Source organism: Apteryx mantelli, chromosome Z, assembly GCF_036417845.1.
Source record: "Apteryx mantelli isolate bAptMan1 chromosome Z, bAptMan1.hap1, whole genome shotgun sequence".
In the NCBI taxonomy this organism is placed as follows: Eukaryota; Metazoa; Chordata; class Aves; order Apterygiformes; family Apterygidae; genus Apteryx; species Apteryx mantelli.
The window spans coordinates 87,057,101-87,077,690 of NC_090020.1; the positions used below are offsets into that span (position 1 = coordinate 87,057,101).

The window sequence follows — 20,590 nt, forward strand, 5'->3', positions numbered from 1 at the left end:
ACTAAGGAATATTTCTGAGAAAATCAAACTCAGAAATGTCTATTTCCATGAAGCCTTTTTTTCCAAACCCTGCTTTGTTATGTAGACTGATGGATTTTTCTTTTTGAGGAAAAATACTGACTCAGCTCTCTGTCTAAATGGGCATTTAAATGCAGTAAGGGGAGAAGTGCTGCATGCTTACACAGAGCAGTCTGTGATATTCTCTTTCTGAGTCTATTGGAGGAGACAAGTGGACTGTGTCCGTTCAGTAGTGTAATAGAACTAATGGGGATATAAAACATTTTATATAAAAACTTTGTGTTGTATTCCGTTTCACTTAAAATGATCAGGTAGCGTGTATTTTTCTGTAAGATTAAATATAAATCCCGAGTTTGCTGGTTGTATAAAATAGCTTTACAGATAGCCTCCGTCCTGTTCACCTGAGATGCTGCTTTAATAATGTAGGTGGTGACAGTTTGACATGAACTGGTGCAAAATGTGAATGCTCTCTCGTTGCGGTACCCTCATTACTGCGTTATTGCCCATCCCTGACGTGCCGTAGAGCCCGTGGGTGCCTGCTTCCTGCAGGATTATCCCTTTCCTCACCTGTGACCGGCTCCTGCCTCTCCGGCTCCCTGCCTATTTCCCAGCGGCTTTTTTGAGTGTTTCCAAGCACTCCTTTTCTTCTTAATAAGAAATCAGATAGCATTGTTATTAAATAGTAATAAGGCAAATAATAATTTAAAAAAGTTTTGTTGCTCCTGCTGACCAGAGGCATCTGAAAACCAGACTGATGAGGCAGATGCTGGCTGGGAAAGGAAGCAACGGAGACAGCCTGAGGCCTGGGAGTATTTCCGTACCCGGGGAAACGGCGTGGTAGGGAGCTGCCCGCAGCCCTGCTTGCCCTCGGGGGGCCGGAGGGCTCTGCCCGGCATGTGGGAGCGAGCCCGGGCAGCCGGACGCAGGGGTGCGTTCGAGCCGCTTGCTCCCGCCCTTTTCCTGCGTGAGAATTAGCAATTTTTTTTTTTTTTTTTTTTTTTTTAAGCCGTGTTTCATGCTTTCTTTTCTGCCCGACTGCCGCCCTGCACTGTAGAAACAAGTGCAGGAGAAACAGCGTACCTGTGTGAGAGCAGGTTTTATAGCACTCTGGGAGCCCTTTAAGAAAAAAAGGCAATAGATCATGGTAAGATACTGCTAGTACTGTTGGTTTAAGTCATAAATATGGTCAGCAATGTATTTTTACAGACTGATTCTAACAATCTCTGACAGAATTTGCTACTGTAAAATTTAACAGTAAAATTAAAATTTACCAGAAATATAGTAGGCACTTTTCAAAGGTCTGCTCTCCCATTTAGAAAAAAGGCACACTAATATTCCCAAATACATGAATGGGAAATAAGGATTTTAAAACTCTCCTGTGTTTCAAGGTGTAAAAACCCCTTGAATTTTGAAATTGCCTGAATTCAAATTAATGCCATATACTCACACTGAACTCTAAGGGATATCACATACTTCTCATTTCTTCTTCACCCGTAAGAATGTTACGGGATTAGCAATAGTTTGATAACTTGTCCTTTCTTTAAAACCAAACAAAAGTTTATGAGTTTGCATATTTTTCTCTGCCCTTTCTTTCATTCTGTATTATTTGATTTTCAAGGAAAAATACTTTGAAATTTTTCAGGGCATTAAGATTGTCTTATTTAATCATTTGACATCCAGCACTGTCATGGTGTTGAGCTATAAGCAACATATACACATGGACATTCAGAGAACTTATAATTATTATTTAGGTTATTACCAAACTCAGCAGAAGTATTTCACTCTCTATGATAAAAATATTTTATGTGGTTCTGCAATAATTTATCAAATATCAGTTGGCTTTGCTTGCTAAATGCCAAGAATGAAAACTGGCAGCTGATGGATTTTTGCATCAAATCTCTGTTCTAGCACTAATGTTAATTACCCAGTGGCATTGCAAATTAATTTTAACATCATGCAGGCAGGTCAGATCTCACCTGTTACTTGTTATAATGTTCAATTCAGGTTCTACATGGTCAGCTATTATGAGCGGAGTCACAGAATAGCGGTTGGAGCTCGCCATGGTTCAGTGGCCCTCTACGACATCCGGACTGGGAAATGTCAGGTAAATAAATCATTGTGACTTCCTCCCCATAAAGTGTGCAAGTTATTGAAAGGAAAGAGCAGCCAGCGCTGCATCGGTTGACATGCTGAGCTGCTGGAACATTATGGATAATGCTAAGGGGATCAATAGTTTAATGAAGGACTCAAAGTATATAGAGCCCTACTGTCTTCATTCACTGGAACTGAATGGGTGCCACAGACGGGTTAATAATAAAAGCCTAAAGTTAGGTGATACTTCTGCCCTGAAATAAATAAAAAATCCAATTTAAAAAAAAAGGTTTTGTGGAAGTAGATTTATCTGCTGTATTAAGCATGAAGAAAACCCCCTGGTTATTTTTTTTTCCTAAAACTCCTCTCTATGAAGCAACATGATGCTTATGTTTGAGGTATTTTCACTCTTCTGATATTAAATAAGGTATGTTTTTTCTTACTGGTTACCACTGGCCTAGAACTGGATATACTTAAGGATAACATTGAAATAATTCCTTTACTTGGATTTGCTTGGAAATAAAAATGTTTAAATAACAAAGCATTTATCTTCCATCATCTTTTCAGAAAAATTCATTGGTAATATTCTTTCTTATTCCTTGTAATATGTGACCAACTGTTACCTCTCAGTGAATTTCAGTAGCTTTTTATATAAAACTTAGATAAAGTATATACATTTTGAATCTGCTTTATTAGTTCTTTCTGTTTTTTTGTGCAAATGTAATGTTTTTTTGTTTCTAACCTTAGACTAAAATCTGCTCTGCGTAGGCCCTGCAAAATGCAGGTTATAGGTAAGGTGGCGCAGATCCCTTGCAGCCAAATCCACAGTGTCGCTCAGTCCCTTGCTGGCAGAACCCCAGGCTTGGGTCTACACGGGCGGTTCATTTTCTGCTGCTGACTTTTGGTTTTTATTTCCCACGTGTAGTAGCTGCAAAGGTTGTATGCTTTGGTATTTTTTGTTTAGACAGGTGTCCTGTGCAAGCCGAGATGGCCAAATTTATTTTACAAATAGCTATCTAATGCTAGCAAGTAGTATCAGTAGTCGGTTCCATCTTGTTTCAGATTAAGTCATCAGGATTGTGTTTTTTTAATTTAATTATTAAATCAATCCACAAGAAGTGGTACGTATTGATATGTCAGGTGTCAGTGAGCATTTTTGACATGATTATTTGGAGATAACTGAAAATTAAGAAAATTACTTGTGTTCTGATGGTGCGGATTTCTGATGCTTTGGTTACATTTGGACGACGGGCCTAATTTTAATTACCGAATATATTCCATTACAGTAAGCTGTGTTATTTTCAACTCCTACTGTATCGCATTCCTCAGAGTTCCTATCGTTTCATGTCGTCTACTGCTGTCCTGAGGTCCAGCCATCAGGCCCTAGCAGAGATCAGCACCATGCTGCGCCCAGCTATTCCTCTTCCTCTTTCCAGATGCATGTCCCTGCTAGTCTGCATCACTTCTTTCCAAGCATTCAGCAGCCGCGTGATAAGGCAGGCAGCTGCTGAACGTCTCTCTGTGGCCATCAAGAGGCAGTGCCCACGACGCCTTTACGTGTGCATCATCTCACTGAAAGCCGAGAGCGCAAACCCAGATAAGGCTGGGAAATCTTGGCATCTCAAGCTAGTAGCTAATCCTTAATGTTACTGGAGAAAGAAAAAAAATAAAAAGCACAGCTGTACCCTTCCTTATATCCCTCTATTTCTAGAGGACAAGGAGAGTGCTGCATAACCCATTCTTCATTTAGCTACTGTATTCATGCTGTACTGGCATCCTTGCGTTTTGAACTTCAGATTCATCTATTAAATGGCTCCAAGGAAAGCAGAGGTGTTTATTAATATATGGGGTAATTCTGGAATGTCTTTCTTAATAGTATGAATTCCACGTGGTTCCGTAAAACGTTTTACACAATCCGGTGGTTTAAAACAGTTTAAGCAGACCCAAGGTGCTGATAGACAGGACAGTGAAGTGTGCTTGGAGCTACCTGTATGTCTGTGGGTGAATCTTCAGTGAAGGTCTTCTTCTGGCTTGATTTGCCCTTGGTTTGGCAGGTGTGCTAAAATACCTCATCTTTCTCGTCTTTCCTTTTTTTTTCTTTCCAGTGCTTTTAAAATGGATTCTGTATAGTAACCACTGGCTATTTTGAAGGAGCGTGTGTATAGCTGGTGTTTGCCAGCTATGGTGTTTCTCCACGAGGACTCGCTTTTTCATGTTAGTTGGCGTTTCACTGTATTAGGTTCCTGAAAGAAGTCCAGATTTGCATCAGTAAATTGTCTGAATAATTCTGCAGGTTAATTTGACATGTTAGTGAATATTCAAAGACTTGTTTTCTTACCTTCTTAGTAAGGTTCTAGGTAAGTCGTGGAGAGCAGAGAGGTCTCGGCTGAAGGAACGGGCTTTGGGGGTAGCGAGGGCAGCGTCATTTGCGGCTTTTGTTATCGTTGGCGAGATCAGGGAAACGTGGTGGGAGCCGGCGAGGTGATTATGAGGGGGCAACGCCATCTATCGGATGCAGGCTTCTTGTTCGGATTCTGGCCCCTTCTGGTATTCCTCACAGCTGCAAACTTCAAACTGCTCAGCAGACATAAGGTTAGGATTGTAGAGCAGAAAATAATGCTTCAAAATTCAAAAAAGCTCAATTTTCTTTTGATGTCATTGTTACGAAAGTTAAAGCCATTCAAAGTGTTTCCCAAAACACTGAAAGTGCCTTGGTGCCTTTCGGAGCAGTGTCAGAACGCGATTGAGGCTGCTCAGCCAGGGAGCACCGGCTGGGGGGTCCCGTGCTCCGGGGCCGGGGGGTCCCGCTCCGACACCGCTTGGGACCGGGGTCCCACTCCAATGCAGGGCAAGAGCTCAGTTCTCAGTCTCCAGGGTACCACGTTGGTACCCAGACCCCGTGCACTCGTCCCCTTCTGTGCTCTCCTGTTGGAACCATTGCATTTTCTGTCCTGATTACTTCTGTATTTCTATCAAGAAAAATATTTATCCAACCCACGCCAGTTTCTATCTTAAGCTCGTTGTTTCTTTCTGTTTATAATGTTTCTTGAACAATGTTGCCAGAAATACAGTATGAAAAATTGCATAATCTTTCACTATTTTAAACAGAAATGATGCTTGAATCTTTTTTTGAAGCCATAAAAATAATTTTGCATTTAGTAAACATGTTTGTGTTTCGGGAGCAAAGGTCTTGAAATGTATATGAGAGTTTTGTTAGTTATCCGATTATAATTCATATGGAAGCTATTTTTAAACAGGCATCAGAATTACTTATTGGACAAGAAGGGGGGGGGCTGTTTGTTTTTCCATTTATGCTTATCATCAAGGGCGTATGTTTATTGATGTTAATGCTGTGATAAGCCCCTGGGGAGAACCAGGAGCTGTCAACGCTCCAGGTGGGACCTCCTTGGGATATGAGCCTGTTCCTGCCCTAGCCACTGTTGCATCGTCTCTTATCAACTGGCCAAGCTCCCTGTGGAAAAAAACATTGTGTTTCTTGACTTCCACTGCTGCTCTTGGAGGATCATTCCAGAATATTGATGGCCTAGAATATCAAGGGTTAGAAAGCCTTTTTATTCCAGCCCCAATACAGTTATGGTTAGTTTTAATTTATTTATTTATTTAATTTATGGTTAGTTAATACAAGATTTTTTTAAATCTTTGTACCAGCATGGGCCATTACACAGAATCACAAAATCACAGAAGGGCTGAGGTTGGAAGGGACCTCTGGAGATCATCTAGTCCAACCCCCCTGCTCAAGCAGTGTCACCTAGAGCACATTGCACAGGATCGCGTCCAGGCGCATTTTGAATATCTCCAGAGAAGGAGACTGCACCACCTCTCTGGGCAACCTGTTCCAGTGCTCTGTCACCCTCACAGTGAAGAGGTTTTTCCTCATGTTCAGATGGAACTGTCTGTGTTTCAGTTTGTGCCCGTTGCATCTCGTCCTATCGCTGGGCACCACTGAGAAGAGTCTGGCTCCATCCTCTTGACACCCTCCCGTCAGATACTTGTACACATTGATAAGATCCTCTCTCAGCCTTCTCTTCTCCAGGCTCAACAGACCCAGCTCTCTCAGCCTTTCCTCATAGGAGAGATGCTCCAGTCCCCTGATCATCTTTGTAGCCCTTCGCTGGACTTGCTTCAGTGGCTCCATGTCTCTCTTGTACTGGGGAGCCCAGAACTGGACTCAACACTCCAGATGCGGCCTCACCAGGGCTTAGTAGTGGGGGCGGATCACCTCCCTCGATTATTATTTAGCTTAAATAATATAATTCCCTCTCCCTGTTTTTTATTCCTCTGCCTTACTTACAGGCAGCATTAAAATCCCCTTTCAACCTTTGTTTTGAAAGGTGAAATGAACTGAGGACTCTTAAAAATTTCTTTCCAGTAATAGAGTCTGTTTCGTTAATCATCTTGAGACAAAATACTTATGTTTTGGGCTCAGCATAGACTGACTTAAATGTTTATTCCAATCATACTGCTTAGTTTTCCCAAATCTTCTTTCCTTTCCCTCCATCTGTGAAAGCAGAACTTCAAAAAGCTGTTTACTTGAATATTATTTTGCAAGATGCAACTCAGCTTGACTTTTGTCACATCTCCTGTTTTTGAAGCCTGTTATGTCCATAAATGTTTCCAATGCATGACTTCCCCTTCTTCCTTGTAGATTCTTTTTTTATTCCTAGTGCGTTTTTGATGGTGTGTTATCAGATTACTCGGGACGCCTTCCCTTAGCTTAGGATGCAGATCTTGGGTAGTTCTGCCACCCGTGGCTCAGGCACTTGAACGTGGACGTGCATCTCTGAGGCTTTCCGTAGCCAGCTTTTCTTTAATGTCAGAACCAAGCCAATGTACCGTTACCTTCCGGGGTTCCAGGTAGTGTTTGGGAGGGAATCTGCCATGAAGAGCATTTGAGAATAGAAGCTCTCTGTCAATTAAAGCATTTCAGTTTAACTTCAAACCTCGGGTTACACCAAAAGGCTTCGTAGACAGTCCTCTTGCTTCTGCTCAGCTGGGGCGTGTGGGTGGTAGCCTGGCCTTGCCGAAGCTGGTGCCCGGTTTGCTGTTGACCGCAATACCCTCAGGATTTTGCCCTTCTCTGTTTCGTGTTCTCGCTCCAGAGCAGGAGGATCGAGGAGCGGGCGGCCGGCTTTCTCCGTGTCGATGTGTAACACGAAGGAGCCCCGTCCCTGTGGCTCGAGCCCGGCGCGTGCTCGCTGAAGTGTACCTGCCCTTGGCCGCTGGTCCTGCGAGCTGCAGGAAAGCCTTTGTGGAGTGGCTGCAGTGTGGCCAGTGGGTGAGCAGGAGGCATTCCGGCAGCATTTAGAAACGCCAAGGTTGGTGCATTGCGTGGGTGAAACCAGAGCCCTCCTCAAGACCGAGAAGGACTTCCTTCTTCCGTCCCTGTTGAAGGGAACCTCTCTTCCACCCCACTTGGTCTTCGCAACACCCAACTGTGCTGATACGAGCTCAAAACCTGCTCCTGGGGGCAAAATCGGTCACTTGGGAGGTGAAGGAGCAAAGCTCGGCCAGGCCGTGGTAGCTTCGGGAGCCTTGTTTCCCGCGCGTCCGCAGGAGACACGCGGGGTCCGTGCGCGCAGCCAGGGCAGGCGGCGAGCCGGTGCGTGGGCGCAATGCCCGGCGTTGCAGCAGTGGTGGTGGTGGTGGTGCTCACCGGGGCTGGCGGTGCTCCTTGCGCCTGGAGGTCGGGTGCCTGGAGAGCGCGGTGGCCATCGGGACCACCGCTGCAGCCGCGAGACGCCCCCATGCCGTCCCCCACATCAGGAGGACGTGGACAGGACCGCCGCCCTGTGCCGAAGCAGCATGGGTTTGGAGGTGTGGGAGAAAATACCAGAAACCTTTGCTTGCAGTTGCTTTTGACTTTGTGGTGTTCGCCTTAAATAATTCATGGAAAAAAAAAATCTGATAATATATTACTGTGAATATTAAATTAATCATCCTGGATGAAAACAAAGCTTAAAATGTTATTTTTTCTTATCACGCAGCCATGTTGAATTTAAAAAATCCTCTTTAATTTCAATAGATAGCAAGATCTCAGTAGTCTGGCTTTTGCTGAAATTATGTCAAAGAATTAACATAGGGTTTAGCTGTCTCCTTACAGTTTGTCAAAAATTTTGTAATAATTATCAGCAGTAGCACAAACCATTGTCCTAAATATGTACTCTAAAACAGTTGAAAACAGTTAAAAACAGTTATTTCTATGCTATAGACTAAATAGGATGCTAATGATAGGAATTTTATCTGTTTGAAGAAAACAGGGAGGTATTTTAACTTTAATAATAGAAAGCAAAAACACTTTAAATATATTTTTTTCTTCCTTCCAGCATATTTTTATTTGGTTTTCAAGAAAGATGGTTGTCCATAGTGACTGAGAAATTACATCTAATGATTAATAGAATGATGGATGTCAAGAATCACCTTTTTTTAACAAATAATAAATCAACATTTTTATGTGATAGGTTCTTTCCAGAAAAATGTATAATATTAGTATCACTTATTTAACAAGGTGTCAATTATTAATACTACCAGTAAAATGTTGCCTCAAAGCGAAAGTAATCTGCATTTCAGTATTTTCCTTTTGTTTTGCCTTCTTAGTTATTGTACAGATGCATCTACTAGCATGTAAATTTTACTTAATATTTTAAAACATAGATCATTATGATACTTTAAATTTTTAAACAGTTCCACATTAAACTCTTACTTTCCACTGTATATCTTGCTCATTTCAGGCATATGAGTTTCAGTTTGTTTTTTAAAATATTAACTGGGAATGAAAATTGCAATCCTTCTGTATCCTATCAAGAGCATTCCAAATACCTATCATTTTTTCTCATCTAATGATTGTTTACAATTTAATATATAGAGATTGCATTCTCTCTCTCTCTTTTCTATAAAATTATTTATTAAGTATTTACCGAGAGCTGTTTCCCATTGCCAGTGCCTGACGCGCGCCGCATGTGCGGTTGGCACTAATTCCATTTTCCGGGTGCTCTTGCGCCCGAGCGGGAGCGTGCTGTGGGAAGCGGAGCAGGGCAGTGTCCTTCCCGTGGCGGTATTGATTTGCCCTTCAGCTGTTTGCAGTGCACAGAGAACCCAGGGCCTTGTTGTTGATTATCTACACAATGTCTCGGTGAACATTATTGACCCATTGCCGCTTACTGCCTATGGCTCTTGATTTTTCACACCGTCTCCATGACACTCGTAATAAAACATACTATCTTATTGCTACCCAGCTCTGGAAGCGAACTGATCTACCCTTAGAACAACTGCTACGTTTCTGGAGAACATTTTATTGTATGTGGGACAAAGCGGTGGAGCAATTTTAAGGTTGTCTTTGTATTCTGTTTTAACTGCTACCAGTGCCCTGTGGTTGGACTCCATCCTGTAATAACGTAGTTTCTTTAGAGAAAAAGAGGCTTATGTATTTTTGCATTATGCTGTTGAAAATTACAGTAAAATTGTAGGTGAGGCTGGATCAAAGCTGCTTTTGGAATCTTTGAATAATCAAAAGAACAAAAGAATCAAGTAACAGTTTAAAAAATAAAAAAATTTTACTGTTATGAAAAGTGAAACAACATAAAACATCAGGATCATTTTTACAGTTTTAAATGCTTTGCTAAGTCCCAAAGTAATTATCAGAAATAGAAATATCCAACAGTTTAGCTACTTTATTTTAGCTAAGAAGTTATCGGCTGTTTTCAAATTCCTTTCAAACTCCTTCTCTGGAGATATTCAAAACGCGCCTGGATGCAATCCTGTGCAATGTGCTCTAGGTGACCCTGCTTGAGCAGGGGGGTTGGACTAGATGATCTCCAGAGGTCCCTTCCAACCTCAGCCCTTCTGTGATTCTGTGATTAAATTATATTTATATCCTCAATATTAATAATTAATATTGTAAATTCTAATATTGTAAATTTGTAAATTAATGTTTACAATATTAATACAATATAACATTATAGCATTAATATTACTTTAGATTATTGCTGTAAACTGCTTTTGTAGGCAGATTTCTTTGTTTTGTTTCTTCATAAATAGAGCTGTCTAACAACGAGCAATTTTGTATTTTGATTTTGTACCATAATCAGAACTACACTAGGAGATCTGTTCTGAAGGTCAGAGTTAGTTAATGCATTAGTTAGACATTGGTATATTTTTAGAAGTGTTTTTATACAATAGCTACTGTTGAATTCTTTCAGCTTTTTCCTTTGTTAGAAAAGTAGTGGTTTTGTGACCAGAGTATTTTTAAATGCTTCAAAACATGGTATTCTGAGACGAATGATAGGATATAAAAGATTTGTAAGAGGATAAGATTTTTTTTCAGTCTCACGACATGCTGAGCAGCCTTCGGAGGGAGGCTGAACACCCTCAACATCTAAGGAGGACCCAAGTTCCCTGTAGGAGCAGATCTCTTTCTTTTTTAATGGGGTCTAGTACCACATCCATCAGTGTGGCATCAACATCTCCAGAGCTGCATTAAATAATTTAGTGTGTATTCATCACATGCGATGTGTCTCAGGAAAGCAGAGTTGTGAATGGCCTAAGCTCCTAGGCTGAAGGCTCTCAGGGTGAAGGGAAGGAGAGCGTTAAGTCTCGACGGGATCTCTGCGATCATCAGCTCTCACTTACTGCATAAGACAGGACATTCAGATCCGGTGTCAGTGGGCGGTGAATATCCTCAGGAGATCATCTTGTCTTGACAATAGATTTGTCAGTAATGGAAAACCTACCAGAATCATCATAATGTGTTTCAGTAGTTAATTATTTTCATTATTAAAATTATGTTTTATTTCTACTTTAATGGTGCTTTAGCTTCAACTTCTGACCACTAGATCCTGTTTCACATTTAACAATTTATAAAAGAAACGGTGAATTTATTTTCTTTTTATGGGTGCTCTTGACTGTGATGGAAGTCACACCATGATACTTGATGAACTAAAAGCCCCGCGTTCCTCCCCTTTGGATGCTCTGAGACCCAGCGCCGCAGAGTGCTGAATGACTTCTGCTCTTCTCTCTATCACACTGGCGCCCCAAAGAACCACCTTGTCGTCTTCTCGTCAAGTTTGCGTCGCCTTTTGGGGTAGAACAGGCCCTTATGGGAGTCCACTAGGAATACACAAATTCAGCAGTTTTTCCGTTTCCAGTTGTAGTCCGAAGCATATCGATTAGCCGCTGTGAAATCCGTGCAATAGCCAACCTGTTTGTTCCGTCCCGCGCGGCCATCTCGCAGGAGCGGCGTTTGGGCGATGCCACGTGCTTTCGGAGGCCGGTGGTGGGCGGCAGTGCCCTGCACCAGCAGCGCGCTCACTCGGAGCAGCCGCCTCCCTGCGAAGTGCTTGGCAGGGGCTACGGTGCCTTGCTGCCGGTGTCGTAGTGGTACCAGTTCCGTACAAAGCCTTCCATCCTTTGGGGGGATTTGCACGAGGTAGGCGAGCTCCTTCTCTTTGCTCTCTGAGTTGCAACGTGGGCTTAGCTGATAACGTTAGCTCTCTTCCGTTTGGGGAACATTCACGTTTCTCTAACATTTGGAATAAGTCGGGATTAACAGTCTTGCAGGCTCTTTAGCTAGTTTGTTGAAAGCTCTTCTGTGTAATTATGGCTGCTCGTGCACGCTTTCTTTGTGAAGTTTTCTGTTTGGAAAAGCAAGTGATTCTATTCAAAATCATCCTTCTGTTTGAAGAGAAAATTCAACGGTTTTAAGCCAGGCTCTGCAATTAGCTGGTAGTGTGTGCAAGTGAGTCTTTGATCTTGCTTGTCTGGTCCATTTTGCCAGGAAGCAGGCATTAATTATTATTTAGTCCCGGAGCGTCTTCATGTGTCTTCTAAAGGTTGAGACTGAGATCTTGAAATGGGTCAAAGGACATAACAGAAAATCAGGGTAGAAAGTGGACTACAAGTCTGATATTTTCACAGTAGCTTGCTGAAATGAAGTACAGATGTATTCTGAACTGGTGGTTGTTCTTATGTCAGCTTTCATGGCCCAATAAACCTGAGGAGTTCATGCTCAAGAGCTTAAAATGTAGTTGTTGTTAATTATTATTATTATTATTATTATTATTGGCAAACAAGCACAGCTCTACATTTACAGTATACAAAAATAAGACAGAGTGCGGGACTTGTCCCATAGGGAATGTTATAGTAGCCTGGAGAGCGATGGCCGATTTTTTTAATGGTAATGCTGAAAGGGAACAGTATTACCAAATCCTGCAGAACTTGGTGAGTGATGTTTTGTAAATTCTTTCCAAGTGTTTACTTAGGCTTAGTCTGAACAATAGTAAACTGTCACAGTTCTATTGAATGCATTAGTCAGCTGAAATAATTGGTCACGGTTTGTTGGGTTTTGGGGTTTTTTTAAAGTTATTGCATACAAACATTTAAGGTTAATTTTGTGCTTACGTGTTAACGTTTCTCTTTCAGTTCTCTAGCTGAACACGATTCTGGCTGAGAACATTTGAAATTTACATTCTTCTTGACATTCATATTCTGCTTGTTCATGTGACTTCTGACAAATTTCGCCAAATCCCAATTTCCAGAAAAACTGCTGGATAGCTAAAAGGGCAAAAGGATGGCTGAAATCAGCTCTGTTTTTCATAGGTAGGTTATATTCAGGTTGCAGATTACTCGTGTCGTGCTCAAAAAAGAAACAAAGCCCAAACCAAAAAGCTCTTACAGCCTCTTTCTGTGTATTAATTTTATTTTTGAAAAGAAATTATCATAAGAAAAGGGCTGAATAAGAATAAAGCTGTTAAGCAATTAGACTAATTCATATGTATACTTTTTTCCTTTATCTGCGTGATCTCACTTCTCTCATAACCTGCATAATCTAAAGCGAACTACATTTAAATAGACAAATACTCGCTGGAAATTTTGCCATTGTTTCGGCTGTTGTGTTCATTGTTATGCACAGATTGTCCTTTTTAGGCTGACCTTTCATTTGTGCAGCTTTGAGGCGAGCGTGGCTCCGAGTTCGGGGAACACAGTGGTGTGTTTATAAAAATCCATGAAATATGTTCTTTGTCCTCTGACTTGTTCAGTAACAAAAAGATGTTTGATGGTGTGAAGTTGGTATCCACTTAGACCAAGCTATTTCAGTGGATTTTTTGAACAGTCAAAGCTCTTTTAAGTGTATGCAGAGCTTCCCTTAACTGAGTCATAGTTATCAGGTATTGCAAAGGTTAAGCTTTATCAGCTGCACAAAAAAAGGTTGAGGTTTCATCAAAAACTTCCATCCTCACAACCTGTCGACCACAATTTGATGATGATTATTGATTATTTCACAGCCTTTCACTCACTCTGGCACTGCGGCCAGCCTTGATATACAGATAGGGCTTCAGTCCAGCTAAAATAAGACTCCATCTTGATAATGGACTGAGATGAGATACTGTTATTTGATAAAGATAATTGATGTTTCACAGTGAATTGGAAAACAGTTCTGCGTGCACCAGATCTGTGGCTGTTCCATCTGCAAATATGGCCATTGTTTACACACCATAACAAAGAAGTACAGTTGAGCAATGCAGCAGTGCTCTTAACCGTCCCTGTGCACACAACACACCGCTGCAGGATGGGTGGACATTTTAAACCACAGCTAAACATTTAAACTAAGGAGCACAATTCCTGATTTTGAAGTCAAGATGAACTTCCGTGAACGTGCATGTAACTTAGCATACTTCTGATGAGACACCCAAAAAAACGTTTCTTATGTTTGGGATGCACTCGATGATTTATTTTCAGATGAGCTAGTATCCTAAGATCTTTCTTTTTTAATATGTATACATGTCACTTGAATTAGGCAAAATGCTACTTTAGGAAGCTGAAATTTGGCAAAGTAAAATAAAGCACGGAGTGTGTCTAGATTTCTTCCTTCTCCAAAAGTTATAGCTCGTAAATTTAAAACAGCGCAGGCTTCCCATCTCCCATGTATGCCTCTGTTGAGTACACGTTTTTCAGCCTCCGGTTTTGAATTGATTAAGGTATCGTTCATTACAAGTTCTGTTCACCCAAGTTCTTTTAGTCCTATTATAACCTTTGTAACCCCTAATTAAGCAATAGGAGATGGCAGGGAGTGGGGTTATCATGAGATAATGACACCCCAAGTGTGTTGTGTGGCACAAGGCTCATCTGTGCGCCTCTAATCCTCCCGGGGTGTGATTATCTAATGATAAACGTACCACATTGCAGCTCATTGATAGCGTTGCAGTGCGCTCGTGCCACTGCGGTTGTGACTGAATTACGCTTCCCATTCCAAACGTCATTTTTTTTTCATTGATTTTACAAACTGACAATTTTGAGGTTTTCTGAAGTGACTTACATACTGTGCAAAGTCATGACCCTGGAGACGTACTTCTTTCTTTTTTGTTTTCAAAGAAAACAAAAACATTTATTTAAGAGCATGAGAACAAAAATAGATGCAGTAATTTTTCCCAGAGTTAAAACAGTCTCAGCAGGTTGGACACCATTGAAAACAAAGGTTGATGTTAAATTCAAAGCATAAATTATTAATATTTTGCATAAGATTGTAAGTTATCATCAACATGCAATTGAAATTTAACTTTTTCTTTAGAGGTGCATTAGTAAAGTAAAAATAATGATGCTCTGCTACTTTTTTTTTTCAAATTTAACATTAAATCAGTGTTGTCAGACTATAGGTATATTTCAGGTGACTAGATTTTAGGATACATGATTTTTATTGGCTTCGGAATGATGGAGAAATATTAATGTCTGAAAGTTGCTTAATAATATTTTGCTCATCAGAGTCTATAGCAGTATTTTAAAGTCACCACAGATTTAGTATCATTATTTGTTAGTTATTGTCATGATGTGATTGATAACTCCTACGTTCTTAGTTTGGGGACCTCTCCTCATTGTGCCAGTAAACATCAGGCATTTCATCTAGCTTAAGATATCTACCCTGGAATGATGCATGGGAGACTCATGAGAAGAGGATCTGTTTCTCGCCATTGATTGTAAGGGGAATCTAGAAACTTGGGGTCGATGTAATTATCTCTGCTTGAAGGTGTGTAAGGTAAATTCTCACTGGGCAGCATAAACTAGCCCAAAATCCCCAAATTAATTTGTACATACTAGTAATTTGATTATTTTTCTTTTCCTTTAGAAACTTTAGTGTTGGGATACATAGTGAAAAACTAGCCCTTACTGAGTCACTAATCACAAGACTTTAGTTAAAACATGAGAATGAAAAGTGCCTGCTGTCCTTACATCTTCTAACCAACCTGGCAGGGTGACAGATGGAGGCCTGTCTTTCCAAAAATGCATGTTCTGCTCTTCCAAAGAGAGCGTTTACACTGAAAGAGGTCCTCTCTTGTGCCGAACCGTATCAAACGTTGTTCACTTTTGGTGATTTTCAGTATTACAAAGATTTGGTGAGGTTATCATCAGTGTTCTTTACCAAATGTATTATGTTGCAGGAAGGACCCGAAAGCAGGGCTGCGCTATGCTTAGCCTTGCAGAAACATTGAAGTAAAGACCTTACCCCAGCGAGCTTACCACTTCTGTAGGCACAGCAGAAGGAGGAAGTGCACAAGGAATCGAACACAAGTAGAGCGAGTTGTTTCAGAATTTTCTTGGATTTGTTATGTAAATCTTTTCACTGAGACTAAGTTAGGCAGGGATTAACTAAAGGGAAGGCCAAAGAAAGGAAGAAAGGGTAAGGGTGTGAGAAACGGTAGTAAAGATGGGAACAAAGCTCAGCAAGGTAAAACCGTGAATGGTAGTAGTGAGTGATTTGGAAAGTGCTCTCACGATACCAATACCATCCTTCCTCTAGCTTAAAAGTGGATTCAAGCTGTGCTTTAAACTTCCCCTATCATTCAATCTTGAGAATTTGTGTGTTGTTGACAATAATTAAGTATTTATTTAACATTTTGTTGTCTGTTCTACTTCCATGAATTTTATTGGAAAATATCAGCATAATTCCAGTATCACTGGTGTTTCTGAGGTAGTTTTTGGCTATTGACTTGCACCTAGGTATTTTGTTATACCTTGAAGGCATGAAGAGGGAATCCTCACAGCAGACAGAAAGCAAAGCTCTTATTTAGATGGAGCTATGCATTCGTAAGGTGTGTGAAGCTATGGCCACAAAGTGCTAATATGAACTATACAGGTATTTTAATGCATGTTATGGAGAGATTATATCTTATGTGTAATGCTGTAACCAGAGCAAAGCTACTGAGCCAATTTTCTTCCATCCATCACCATGCTGTTGAACGGCCCAACTCTGCGTTCTTTGCATTGCAGAGCTTTCTGTTGCACTGGAACAGGCTTTCTTACTTAAGGAATTCAGGATCAAACGTCAGCATATATATTTATATTTCACATGAATATGATCACTGATGCTTCTCTTGAAGCTGTTACAGCTTTACTGTTTCATAAATTTTACTAAGTTTGTTCAGGGACTTTTTTTGGTTTGGGGGAAATTAAGATTGTTTGGAATATATTGCTGACCGTTGTCATTAGAAAAATCAAGATGATTTTAACTCCAAACAATGAGTTTTAAAAAAATGTTAATTTAAGTGTTGCTTTTGATCAGTCGGTGTTTGTCTTTGGTCTTGGTCAAATATGTGTAGTAATCAAGACAAACACCGATTGATCAAAATCAGGTCTCTATTATTTTTTAATATGATTCAACACCAAAGTCATTCTGCATAGCCACAGATTTTGCTGCTGCAATACATCTTGAATACTACCATCTAAAGGAAACTAGTGGGTCAGAGCCTCAGTGTTGCAAGTGCATGCAGAGGTACTTGCAGCATGGTGGTACCTTGGGTTCATTTCTTGTCCTGTGACTTCAGCAGAGTTAAGTGGCTCTAACTGCATGTTAGTTCATGTAGTCTTAGGATAATAGGATCATAGGAATATGGTTCTTCAGGTTGGAAGAGGCCTCAGGAGGTCTGTGGTCCAAACTCCTGCTCAAAGGCGGCCAGCTGCAAGGTCAGATTAGATTGCTCAGGGCTTTATCCACAGATGGAGACTGCACAACCTCTCTGGGCAACCTGCTCCAATGCTTGACTGTCCTTCTGAGGAAAACGTTTCTCCTCCTATCCACTCAGGATCTCTCTTGTTTCCACTTATGCCTGTTGTCTCTCATTGTCCCACACCATTGTAAAGAGCCTGGCTCTATCTTCTCAATGACCTCCTCACAGATATGGGATGGCTGCTCTTAGGTCTCCCAGAATTCTTCTCTTCTCCAGGCTGAACAAGCCCCAGTCCTTCAGCCTCTCCTCACAGGGCAAGTGCTCCAGCTCCTAGACCATCTCAGCAACTCTCTGCTGAGCATGCTAGTTTCTCAAAGTCCTTCTTGTTTTGGGAACCCAAGACTGAACACAGTATTCTAGATAAAGGGGGGTAATCACTTCCCTTGGTCTACAGGCTATGCTATTCATACAGCCCACGATGCTGTTGGCCTTCTTTGCTGCCAGGGCGCGCTGCTCACTCATGTTCAGCTTGTGCCTACCAGGACGCCCAGGCCCTTTTCAGCAGAGCTGCTCCCCAGCCAGGCAGTCCCCAGCCTGCACTGTTGCAAGGGGCTCTTCCTTCCCGGGTGCTGGACTTTGCAGTTGTCCTTGTTGATCTTCATAACAGCCCATTCCTCCAGCCTGTCCAGGTCCCCCTGGAGGGCAGCCATGCCCTTGAGCGTATTGACTACTCCCCAGTTTGATGTAATCTGGGAACTTGATGGAAGTGCTCTCTGTCACCTCCTCCATGTCATTGAGGAAGACATTAAACAGGACAGCTCCTAGGATGGACCTCTGCAGCACTCCACTTGTCACCAGCCTCCGGGTAGAGGATGGCCCATTAACCACTGCCCTCTAAGCCTGATCATCCAACCAAGTTTTTACCCATCTAGTTAACCACCCATCCTGACTGTAATGTCCTAAACTGGATACAAGGATTTGGAGGAAGAGGGTGGTGTCTGTCTATCCGCTTACTGATTTTTTTCCTCATCCATCTGTTGAGTAGTCAGGTTATTCTTATAAAAGCAATTAAATTTGAAGTAGAAAAATGAAGGGAAAGATGGAAATGAGGTTAGAATTTGTTATTTATGGAAGATTGAAGTTGAGTATAAATAGGAGGAAGAAATGATATTTAGTGTATTTTAGTAAAACAAGTAACTGCTATAAGACATCTCTGTGCCATCACTTTGACTTTATTTCTTTTATGTGTATTTCTAAGCCCATTCTTGATTCCCATGCTCATCATCTGTATACCTTTTTCAAAATGGTAAATGCTTTTCATTGTGGACTGCTCTTTCCTATGTTAGGAAGCATGTAAAGTGAAAAGTGAACACAGTTCCAGCCTGGATATTGCTGTGATGATGATGGTTGTATATTTTGATGTGTAATTTCTGAAAACTTTGACAACTGTAACGCAGCCTGCCGAAGCTGATGTCATTGCTCTTACTGACGCAGTTAAGTATGTGCTGAGGTGTTCACGGACTCTGGACATTAGCTGATATTTGTCCTCTGATCTGCATTCCCTATGAATAGAGAATGGACTGGGAAAATTAATGCAAAGAAAACCACACAGTATAGTCAAGAAAACCCTAAAATATTCTATTTTCATTGATTGAATCTTGATTTTTCTTCATGCATGTCTAGAATTACATTTCATACAGATGCTTCTGATTAATCATTAAAACCTGATGTTGAAGCAAGTCCTGCTTAGTGTAAATCAGCTCTAAACCTGCGGCGGTGAAATGTGGAAAGGGCTCCTCACGGAAGCAGGTGATTCGTTTAGCTGAGTAATTGCTCATTCGTTACGTCTTTTCCTCTCTCTGTGAAGCCCGTCAGCCCTGTGTAATCGCTGCCGTACCCCAGCGGTGGCTTGCGCAGGGCCGTGCGTGCAGTGAGGAGCGGCGTGCAGCTGGCCGGGAGCGCGGGGCAGCCGGCGCCGCTCGGTGCGGATGCAGGCACCAGCTCTGGTACCTAAAAATGGCCTGCCGTTTGGAGTGGAAGATTAAAGGGAAGCCCGAGTTCTGGTTCTGCTTACTGCCAAGCAAAAGATGCTTTTAAACGTTTGCTAGAATCGGTGCTATGTTGGTCTTGGGTGCTTTATTTGGCTCACTACAGAAATAAAATCAGGGCTTCAGCAGTCAAAGCAGTAATTGAACTGCGCATAATATTGTTTTATTTCAGTGCCTAGGTACCTGTGTGTATTTTTATTACACAAGGCAGAAAATTGTTTAGTACTGTATTTGGAATGAATAGGTTGCCCATGTGAAATAGCTTGTTTTAACTAAATTTGATCACTAAAGAAACGACAGTCACTGTTCTCAAGCAGGGTACTTCATAGGCAGAGAAAGACAGACAGCTGTCCTGCAACCTGAACAGGTACGTGCATTCACTGACACTGTCGCACTGACAAGTTCAGAGGAGCCAGGAAGACCCTTCATGGAAGCACACATGCTCAAACTGCAGATGGAAGGTAATTGCCAAGTCTAGACTTCTAATTTTATAGGCCCGAATGCTTTCCCGCTGGCGGTGCCGAGGATGGAGCTGGTGGATGGCGGGGCACTCCCGGGGAACCGCAGCGTTGGGCGCGCTGCGCCTGGCCCCGGCTGCACCCCTTGGTGCCGTCTGCGCGGCAAAGAGCCCTGCTAGCGTGCAAGGAGGCCTCGGGGTTGCTTTGGTGTGTAATCTGACCCTCAAAAGCAACAGGGACGTTCACCAGGGAAAATCCCTAATAGCGCAATACAAGGTAGTGCCGATGAGTGCACCACTGGGAAGTGGGGCAGAAATTTAAGGGGATGCTCTTCAGCTACACCAGGACTTGAATGTGCTACATTTTCATGTCCTCACGGATGCAGTTGACATTTTCACACGCAAACCTCACTCTGCAGCTTTTCTTACCTTGTACTTGTAGCGCAAGGCTGCCTTGCAGAAGAGGAAAGGCATCATGCTGTCCTGTATATCGCAGGCATCTTCCCCGGAGGCTGCAGGAGCTTTACCCAATCTTTGTAAACACGCCTAATAATACAGTTGAGGGACTTTATTCATTTTCATTTTAACAAGAAATGGCCTTCATCTATCAATAGCAAATCCCGACTACATAAGGCAACTGTCAGCAATAACAAAACAGCCACCTTTTTCAAGTTTCCCAAATGTCTTTTAAAAACAATGTGTTTAATTATGCCCCGTTGGTTAGGCTGGTGGTAATTTAGCAGTGTATTTTATGAGAGTAACCTGCGTCGATATGTTTCTACATGGGAAGTTGGTGGGGATTTGACCAAGGTGTGAATTTACAGCACACTAACTCCTCTGCATTAACTTTCCGCTTGGATGTTGTTGATCTGCACCAAGCCTGCCTTTGTGCATCGCAGATAAATCTGCTTTGCACATATAAATATATGCATTAAGCTACAAGTAACAAATGCAAACTGAGAGTCCTCACTTGCACTCTAGTGAGCGCACCATAAATTCGTACCATAACTCTTACCCTAACTTTC

General features: G+C 41.8%; 1 protein-coding gene across 5 annotated transcripts in view; it reads left to right on the forward strand.

The window, feature by feature from the left end:
* WDR7 (WD repeat domain 7) overlaps positions 1–20,590 on the forward strand; it is a 174,695-nt gene that overhangs the window by 134,801 nt on the left and 19,304 nt on the right. For all 5 annotated transcript variants that reach the window (XM_067316401.1, XM_067316402.1, XM_067316403.1 and 2 more), the window contains exon 25: positions 2,023–2,122. In XM_067316401.1, coding sequence (XP_067172502.1) covers positions 2,023–2,122 — 100 coding nt within the window. The remainder of the gene's footprint in view (positions 1–2,022; positions 2,123–20,590) is intronic.